The following is a 10,070-nucleotide window of genomic DNA, read 5'->3' on the forward strand; positions in this document are numbered from 1 at the left end:
AAATAGATGGAAGTTAACTTGATTTAGTGCTAAACAGTATTGCTTTTCATTTCAGTCGACGTGGCACAAGTCTAATGGAAGATGATGAAGAGCCAATTGTTGAAGATGTGATGATGTCATCAGAAGGGCGGATTGAAGATCTTAATGAAGGCATGGATTTTGACACCATGGACATAGACCTAGTAAGAAATTTACTTCTCTTTAGTGGTCTTGGGATTTGTATTTCTGCCTTTAAAGTAAGGTATTTGAATTAAATTTTCCTTCTTATAAAAGAAAAATCCTTCTGGTTGCTTTCTGCCTTGCTAAAGGGCTGTGCTGTTGTCTGTATACAAGAGCCATCTGCTCCAACTGCCTTACAAAAACAAGAACACTTCCTGTCGTAACTAATAACATTTATCCCTTGTGAATTTCTACCCCTTGAGAGTTCAGCTTCACTGACTACAGTGTAAAACCTCTGTTTTTCTGGTGAAATTGCACTTAACCTGTTTGTTTGTTTGCTTTCTAAAGCCACCATCAAAGAACAGGAGAGAACGAACGGAACTAAAACCAGATTTCTTTGACCCCGCTTCAATCATGGATGAATCGGTAGGTTCACTTACATAAGGGGAAAGTAATGTAAATCAGTCTTAAAGTTGCCATACTCTCTTACTTCAGATTTTAAATGGAAAGAATGCAATCTTCAGGTTGTGATTGTTAGCTTATTTAGACAGACTGGTACAGTAATTCAGCTCCATACATTCTAGGATAGTCAGTGTTCCTTGCAATTTTGTGGGATTTTTGTTCTTAATATCTCTATATAGCTATGTAAAAGTTAAAAGCCAATGATTTTGAGCAGAAAAAACATTCATTATGGAAAAGACTGTAGCAGAGGCTGATAGCAAAGAGCATTAGAAAAATGAAGAAATGTGCATACACAATATTAAAGGCAAGTTTCCTGTTGTGCTGAGCTTAGTTCAGTGACTCTGATGTCATTACCAAATGTCAGCATTAGATGGTTTGCATTTTATGGGGTTTTTTTTGAAATTGGCATATTTACTTTTGTGCATAAGATAATGGAGAAAATAAGAGGTAATACAGATATCTGTTTATAGAGATGAGAGGTATTTTTTCTTTCCATATAAAGTTTTAGGTCCAAAACATCCGAAGTCTGTAGTTTCTGCTTGCAGTTGCCCTTTTATCCGACTTGATAAATCTGCAGTCTCTATTCTCTTTTAAAAATCTGCATGAGGGATTCCTTCTGTCTTGAACCACTTGTAAAGTATGCAGCCATTTTTGACCTTGGGTAGCTGGTACAAAATTACACTGGAAATAACAAGCTGCAGCAAGCCAGCAGAGGACAGTACAACAAGGCTTCCTGGGAATCTTGGACAGCTTGGTGGAATTTGGAAGATGGTTATGTATTTTTTTACAGTATTGTTGCAGCGTGAACCTGTTCTTGTTTATGGGAGAAAGAAGTCCTAAATACTGTTTTAATAATTGCAAATCCATATATTTTGTACCAGTAGGGCTTTGCTTTAGTAATAATGAATCAGATAGGCTGTGTGTCTGGCTGTTGTGTGTTCTTTTCCTGAATTAACACCAAGAAAATATCTCGCCTGTTCTCTAACATTCTGTTTTACAATAATTCTTCCCCTCCTCTTCTCGATTTTTCCTGGACTGATCTCTGAAGTACCAGTCACTTTTTAGTCTGACAATGCTGAAACCTTGGCCTTCTTCAGGTTGCATTTAATTGATTAGAGAACCCTTTCAGCTCTAACGCTCGTTGGGGCCGCTCGAGCAGGTTGAGGTTCCCGCCCGGCCGCGCCGTGCCGGCTGCAGTGCGCGGGAGCGGCCGCGCGGGGGCAGCCGCCGGCAGCGCAGCGCAGCGAGCGCCGGGCGGGGCCGGGGCCGCTCCTGTACGGAACGGAGCCAGGCCAGGGGGAGCGCAGAGCTCAGTCCAACAGCCAGCGTTCAGCGTAAAAACATCATCGCATAAATGCAGAAAGTTCTCAGAATAAAGTTAATTTGCTTTATTCTTATAATTTATTTCAGAGGTCCCTTATTCTTGGAGCTGTTGCACTTGTTTTTAATGGGCGTAGACATAATAAAGCTGTTTAATTTATTCAGATGCACATGGTTTATGACTAGACTTCTAGTCGGATATGCCCAGTTACTGCTGGCACCAGAGGCAGTTCTGTCTGTGTGCTCTGTTATAGGAGGCACCCAAAGTGAATCTAATTCAAAGAACAGTAAAAATGGGTTTGTAAACGGATAAATATGAACAGCATTGTCAAGGTTCAGGAAAATTTGGTCTGTTTTGACTCTTGCTGATTTTATGAAGTCTTACAGATGTTAGGACAGTCACATAATCTGGATCTTCTTTTTGGCACATCAGTGGTCAAACATACTTCCATTGACATAGAAAGCTGTACAGCTTGTTCTCACATGGAGAGTGGAAACTGATTTTTTGTTGCTTTCCCTAGTTACACTGTCTCCTGAAGTACAGTTGCTTGATTTTACCTGATGATTGTTTGATTTTTTTCACTGTCTTCCTGACAGAGTGAATACATTTCCTAGGAAATGTTAAATTTGTGTCCTGGTTGGCTGATGTGGGATGGCCTGTGGTTTCTGTGATCACAGACACAGCAGCAGCCAGTGTCTGGAGTGTTTTGTCCCAGGTTTAGTAGCTGGTAATAACACATTTGATTTCAGGTTAGTGCCAATAGAATGTCAAAGAAGTCTGAGTTAGGCACCTAACTAAAATTTCGTCTACAATTATTACCTAAAATAATTAAAACACATGCTTTATCCCTACTGGATCTAGTTAATTTAAAGTGTGAGAAAAATATTTCTAATGAATGAGGAGCCCTTTTCATATTATTATCTAAATCAGAAGTGTGGTTAATCTGGTTTGAAAGAAAAATAAACTTAATAATGCCTTAACATATCTTGAAGTGTCTTAATCTTAAATTATATACTAATTGCTTTGTTATTTGTTAAATGTGTATTAGACTACAAATTGACACCGTTTCTAACTTTTTTTTTAGGTTCTTGGGGTGTCAATGTTTTAATACCAGAGCAGCAAATAAATCAGTGGTGAAGTCATTTTCTAAGTGGAAGAGGAAGTTTTTCAATACAAAATTGTGGTAGATACAGTGAAATTCTGAACAGATTTTTCTCTAAGGAGAATGACATGCTTTCAAGATCAAGTGCATTGAAGGGGCAGTTTTGTTTGCCTGAAAGAAAAAAGAAATGTAAAGGACAAGTAAACAATTGAGGATAAGCTACACTTTTTGTTGGGAAAAAAATTCAATATTTTATTTATGTGCTATCAGTTTATTTCTGGATCATAAGAAGTATTCCCTCTGAGTTTTAATCTTAACAGTCTGAGAGGTGTTTGGTACAGATTTGAGCCCCTCTCTATACATTTGCTGGCTATACTAAATAATCACGAGCTCTGCTGGATTGCTGTTCATGTCCATGAGCTGTAATAGTAGATGGATTGGTTTTCTCACAGTGTAGAACGAACCAGAAGAGTTGTCAGTATTTTCAATGAAATGCAAACTTCAGCAACAGAAGGTTTGTATCAATTAATTATGGAAAAAATACATAAAGCAGAATTTTAACAGCTTTTTAATCTAAAACACACTTTTTATTCCAAAAGCTTCATGTTAGCCTTCTCAGAAAGGTCCATAAGCTATAAGCTACCAGAACGTAACAGATTTCACTCTTGCTTGCCCATTACCAACCCTGAAAGTTTGCTTGTCCTTTAAGAAAAATGTAATGTTGTGAAATTCCTTCCAGTAGTGCCACTGTATTTTGTCTCCAAATAAAAGAAGCTTATTGTAGTATGTTTGCAGAAAAATTCTAAACAAAAATTATACAGCTTATTAGAGTGTGGGAATAGGGATCTAAATTTTAAATAAAATTATATATATATATAAATTGGTGCTGATTTTATAATTGCGCAGTTTGTTTAGTTTTTTCTTACTTTTAAATTCCAACTTAAAATTATGAGGTTTCAGAAATATATTGAAAGTTTAACAATGTTTAAAAATAGAAGAGCATGAGAATTCATGCTTTAAAAATGATTTTTAAATTTGTATTTTATATTGTTTTATCTATCTGTCTTTGCAAGCAGTCTTCAGGTTAAAGATACTTCTAACAGGTTACAGTACATTTCCTCTATATGTAAATTAGATTGGATAATAGAAACTCATAAACAACCCATAATATTCTTTAAAAGCTAAGCTTTAAATTTCATTTTGTGTCCATTCACAAATAAATTAAATTTGGTCTAAAACAGAAAGTGGATCTATGCCATTTTGACATTGACTCATTTTGCAAGGCTTAGGCAGCTAGACATCATTTTAAAGGAAATATTAACTTATATTACATATGTATATTTTTTGTCAGTTGTCTCTCAGTTCTTGAGGTATATTATTTTAATCATTCCATGCCTTAATACGCTTGCAATACAAGAATCTCCCCAAATGGGTGAATACAAAAAGGCTTCCTGTTTTTAGACTCAGAAATTAAACATTCGGCTGTGGTAGCCAAAAACCATAGATTATCTAAAGGATCATGATAAAATATAATTATTTTACTAGGTCATGGGGTAACAACAAAATGAAAACTAGATCTGCCTAACTCATTTTACATAAATAAATACTCTCATGTCTAAAAGTACTGCCTATATTGTTTTCCACACCACTGCATTTAATAGAACTGCTGAGAGGACTGTATATATGATTTTAAACTTAAGTTGATTTTTCTTACTCTTGAAGGAGTGTTTCTTTGTGAAAGCAGTTCTTACAGCTTTGTTTTCAACCAGCTAAAAATGTTTTATATATTTACCTTAACCTGTTGTCCTCCACATTCTATTGTCCTAATTGTACTGTTTTCTGATTTGTATTTATGTCTTGAGACAGTAACTTTTTGAATAAAAATAAACCTACAGTATGTTGTATGTTTGATCTTTTTAAATTGGGGGTTATGGGAGGACAGTGAAGAAAGGGGTATGAGTAATGCAAATGTTATGTTTATAGAAATCAAAATCTTTTTCCATGTCTTTTAAGTGTTTGTCTCAGAGTTGGGATAATGTATGAAAAACTGCACTGTTTTATATTTGTAATAAATTGTACAAGTTTTTAAAATGTGAATAAAGCACTAATTGGGTAATAATTTAAAGCAGAAAAGTTAATGCAATCATGATTGTTTTAAATATGCTTTAATTTGAGATAAACTTGTTAAAAGAATTAGTGTAAATACAGAGTGAGCTTTTGAAGAGGTTAGTACCTGCAAATAAAATTTTTAAAATTTGTATAGAACTTTTACATGCCAAGAAAGCAGTGGTTAATTATTTTTGTGTTACGTTTTTTAAAGATGTATTAATAACCTTTCTGTTGGTTTCTTTTTCCTAATAACTATTACCTGATTTTACTTAGAATGCTTTTGATTCTGACATTGGAGATGCTGTACATAGTCCAATGGAAATACCATTAATTGTGTATGCTACTTTCCATTCCATAAATTGATCATACACCTGGTAAGCATTTTGAGCTTAATTGGCCAGACAGCAAGGGAATGAGGGGAAAACCCTAAAAATCCCCTCCCATTCCCCTCTCCTCAACTACTGAGCACCTCCAGCTGGGAATTGAAAACTCCTTTCTGATACAAGACTTTTTAAAGCAGTAATTTTAAGATCTTAGAGAGAGAAAACTTTTAATCCTTGATAATGTAACCTTAGGAGTTTTGGGTTGGTTATCATTTCAGTTATGATTATTGCAAATGTTCATTATTCCTGTCTCTAAATCCTGCTGTAAGTTCAATAGTATCTTGTGGAAGATTGTTTTAGTAAGTTCTAAGTTTATAATGCAAGAAAAATACCTTCACTATACAATGTAAAGTCTGTTCTAGTTAAACTGCTTTGGTACAAAAGCCTGTAAATGGAAGAAATTGGAGTTTTGAAGAGAGATGATAAAAATGTAGACAAAAGCAAACTATTCAGAGAAAGTAAAGCCTGTCCTCTGGTTTACCAGAGAGGCCACAGGGAAGGTATTGACACAGAATGAATTTCAAAGGAATAGTTTCCACATATTCTGTAAAAAGTATTTCTTGATATTAAACAACCAAAGACAATATGTAAGACGTTAGTGATGGCTGTTGTTTGTTTGTTTGTTTTGTTTGTTTTCTCCTTTGGATGGTGTGATACTGATTCCTGTAGCGTGTTAGAGATCATAAATCCCCATCTTTATTCTCAGTATAACTAAAAATGCACCTCTTTAAAGCCTGCCCCTCTGTTTCCCCCCTAATTTACCCATACACTTGTCCTTGTGTGGGATTTCAGCACAGCAATACAATTAACTTCCTACACATACTGGATTTTTTGAGCTGCTTTGATTCGCAACAATGCTCTGCTACTTTTTTACCTATAGATTTTTTTTTTTTTTAATTATAGCCTGATTAACATCAAGGACTTGTTCATTCTTTGAAGCATTTGTCAGAATTGTGAATTTGTGCTTCAGAATTCTTTTGATAAAACACAAATTGATTCTTTAAGAAATATTTTCATTCCTACTTAACTGCTTTAATTTAATATTCTTTGACTAATTTGTGATACTGAAATGTAGCTTATGCCATTGCCTCATTTTTCATAATCCTATGCAATTTCTTGTCCTGAGATTGTTTAATTTCATACATATTCATTGGCATCCAAAAGTGATCATATTTTTGATGGAGGTGGATGATGACATACTCAGAAGACAAGGTAATGCAGGACAATACTGTTCAATAATAATTGTCTTTTAAAAGTAACAATTCCATATGAATTGTGCCTGCCATTTTCCTCAGCTGTCATTTTCTCCTGTATCCCTTCTTCATGTTGCTGTTCTTTCTCTAATCCATTTCTTTGATCAAATCTCAATTTTCATATGTCTTTAGAAGTTTTTACCAGTTAGATGTTGTTACAACTGTTGCAAATGGTGCCTTCCAGCTAGAGATTCAGTTGCTGCTTTTTGTTGTGGTTTTTTGGAGCTACTGCCAGGTTTTATGGATGTAAATCATAGTGGCAGTACAGTGGTAAGAAGCTATAATTGTGCCCAGAAAAATGATCCAAAGTGTGGTTGGGTGGCTGGCTGACAGAAATGTCCCTGTCCTTGAGAGAATGTGTACAATTCCATAATGTCATCATGCTTCCCAAACCTGACTGTGTCGTTTCTGCTGAGCTTTTCTCAGCAGTTTTTTGATTGGAAAATAAGAGGAAAAGTCATCATGTTTTGTGTATATTAACAGTTTTTGTCCAAGAAAAAGCTGCAGTTGCCAGCTTTAAAAGTGAAAGTTGTGTTCAGCTGATAACAGCTTGAATTCTGCACTTTTCAGAAAAGCTATTTAAAAGAACCTAATGAAATAAAAGTAATAAAACCTCTGGAGGCCTAGAACATCTCAAATTAGGAAGGGGAGATGTGAAGTTGGTAGTTACTTTGTGAAAGCATTCATGTAATACAACAGGACCTGGGAGAATGGATTCATGAGCTTGCAGAGAGTTTCCTGTTGGTTGAGGTGGGTGATGGCAGGTGAGAGATCCGTGCACACAGCAGCAGCTTGTTCCCAGACTGGTGGGCTGTGGGTACAGCTCAAATGATTTCTCAGAAATTTAGCAGGGATGCTCTCCTTGTGCCCATCTAGCCCTTCTCTACACTACTCATTCAGTACCTTTGCCCTTAGGCTTTTGTCCCTAAATCCCCTGTACCGTCTGTAGGGCCCTGTGCTGTGGGACATTGGTGTGAGCCTGTGCTGTGGTTCCTGCAGCTCCTGGGAGGGCTGGGCTGGCTCAGGGCTGCAGCACCCTCAGATCCTGAGCTGCCCAGCACTGGGGGGTCCATGATGGAGAGCTGAGCCCCTGTGTCCTGGCCAGGAGCTCCACATGGCACCTGTTTGCCAGGCCATGTTGCCACCAGGGAAGCCTTCAGTTGGCTGCTGCCTTGTGAAAAGCAGTTAAACCACAGCTCTCGAGTGACAAATGCACCCATCTCTTATTATTTTAACGCACTCTTTTCACAGGCTTAAATTCTGTTTTCTTCTTTTCAAACTGCTGCACTCCACCAAAAGCAAAAAAAGCAAACCACATCCACTTGTTTTTCATATCATGCACAAAAGCACTTAAAGATGTGGCGTATCTTATATTTAGCCTGCTCTTTATTGTTCATCTTAAAGCACTGAGCTGTCTTTTACACAACTGTTCTTACGTATCAACTGACAAAAGCTGTCTTTCCATTATTTCTGTCGCCAGTTTATAATCTTCTGAATCTTGAAAAGCAGATTTCTTGGGGTGGTTTTTTTCAACTGAATTCTTCCATTACAGACAAGAATCAAAGTGCTCTGTGAAACCTAGCGTGGATTAGGGAAGTGGCATTGTCAGTGAAAACAGTATCTTGTCAGTTCCATCCTGTTTGAGGGACTGATGGTGTTACAGTTTAAGGGCTTATTGTGTAAATGTTTGTAACTGGAGAAATCTACAGATTTGGACTATTGGTCCTTTCTCTTGTTAGGGACCCTTTTATTCTTGCTCATATCAATAGCTTGTGTGTGGTGAAAGCAGTTTGTTGAAATACTGTGGAGTAAAAGAAGCACATATTCTATTTAAAGCTGCTTTCATTACAAATTCTCTCTTTTATTTCTTTTTTTAACCTTGCAGTGCTTCATCTACTTCAGACTGACTTTTAACTGCATAGTTAAAACTCACTTGGGTTGGATTTGTAGATCTGACAGAGAGAAAGGTGCCCTGTAGAGCAGAGAGGCTGCCAATGATGCAATATCAGCTGTTTGTGTTGGCTTTTCCTGGGAATTGTTTCAAGTTAGCCAAAGAGAAATAGGCTGTTTGTGTTTGTTCTGGCACAATACTGATTTGTCTCAGATTGTGACAGAGCTACAGATTTTGTGGATTTAGACAGTTTAGAAGCATTTTCTCTCCACATGCTGTTTCTGTAGTTAACAGTGTTCAATGCAGGCCACTTGATCCATTAGTAAAGTTCAAAATATATGTATGTATTTTAGTTTTTTCTTAGTCCCTACTCACAAGGAAAGTCAAATTTCTTCTTTTCTTTTTGAATTTGATTTGCTGTTAATCTCTCATTCATTTATAAGAATCATGTGTGGAGTGTTCCATGGAGCCAAACCACAGCACTCAGTGATGTATAACCAAAAGTGTGGTAACTTGGCAGGGTGAGGCTTGGGGGTGGGTAACGACTGGTGTTGTACCAACCACAAACATTCACACAATGACAGCTCCACATCTCCTTCACACTGGTGTAACTCACATCTGGAGAGCAAAGATGCTCTGACCAGTTGCCACGTTGGGCCCTGGCCACCGTGTGCTTCCTCCTCAGGCTCTGCCTCCTGCGTGGTATGAGACATGTGCCCATCTTCTCTGAAATGGCAGTTAATTATTATTAATTATCATTCCTATTATCACCGAGCTGTCAGCAGCCTTCCCAGTCCTGTAACCCTGGGTCAGCCACCTTATGACTCCCCCAGTTCAATTTTAAATTGCTTAGTGTGGTCAGCCTGAGCCAGGAAATGCAGTCATGTCTCACCTGCCTGCAGAGTGAGATAATTAATTTTTTCCAGGAAAATGTCAGAAATGACCCAACATGATTTTGGGTCAAGGCATTCAAGGTGTTGTGGTCTAGGAATAAAAGTACAGATCTGATGGATCAGCCCACCCTGATCCCTGTCAGAGTTGGTGGGGAAGAGGAGTGGGGACCCTCCTTCACTGTGTAACATTGAATGGGGTGATTCTTTTCTGAATTTCAGAACAATGGTTCTTGTGATGAGAGACTTTCCCCACACAATTTTAAGGTGAAGGAGGGTGCATGTTACAGGAATTTGGACTGAATGAGCCATGTCTTGGCTCAGGTACACATCATTAAATAAACTGATGTTCATGGTACAGCTGATTATAAAGAGCTCTGTTTCCAAAGGACAAGTCTGGCAATTACACAATGTAAAGCCCTATTTAGTAGTACAGGCAGCCCAAATCAGTATTATTTTATAAGGGATGCCTTGCAGCTTTTGCAAAGTCAAAGAATTAA

The 10,070-nt window shown here is 37.3% G+C and overlaps 1 protein-coding gene across 3 annotated transcripts in view; it reads left to right on the plus strand.

Annotated features, from left to right (window-relative positions):
- The window catches only part of STAG2 (stromal antigen 2), a 77,217-nt gene extending 67,695 nt beyond the window's left edge, over positions 1-9,522 (plus strand). For 2 of the 3 annotated variants that reach the window (XM_030967869.1, XM_030967867.1), the window contains exons 32-34: positions 56-182; positions 508-585; positions 3,027-3,572. In XM_030967869.1, coding sequence (XP_030823729.1) covers positions 56-182; positions 508-585; positions 3,027-3,050 — 229 coding nt within the window. In that variant the 3' untranslated portion in view covers positions 3,051-3,572. Of the gene's footprint in view, positions 1-55; positions 183-507; positions 586-3,026 lie in introns of all 3 variants that reach the window. The other variant, XM_030967868.1, reaches the window with a different exon arrangement.
- The last annotated feature ends 548 nt before the right edge of the window (positions 9,523-10,070 follow it).

The sequence above is a fragment of the Camarhynchus parvulus genome, chromosome 4A (genome assembly GCF_901933205.1).
Source record: "Camarhynchus parvulus chromosome 4A, STF_HiC, whole genome shotgun sequence".
Taxonomy (NCBI): Eukaryota; Metazoa; Chordata; class Aves; order Passeriformes; family Thraupidae; genus Camarhynchus; species Camarhynchus parvulus.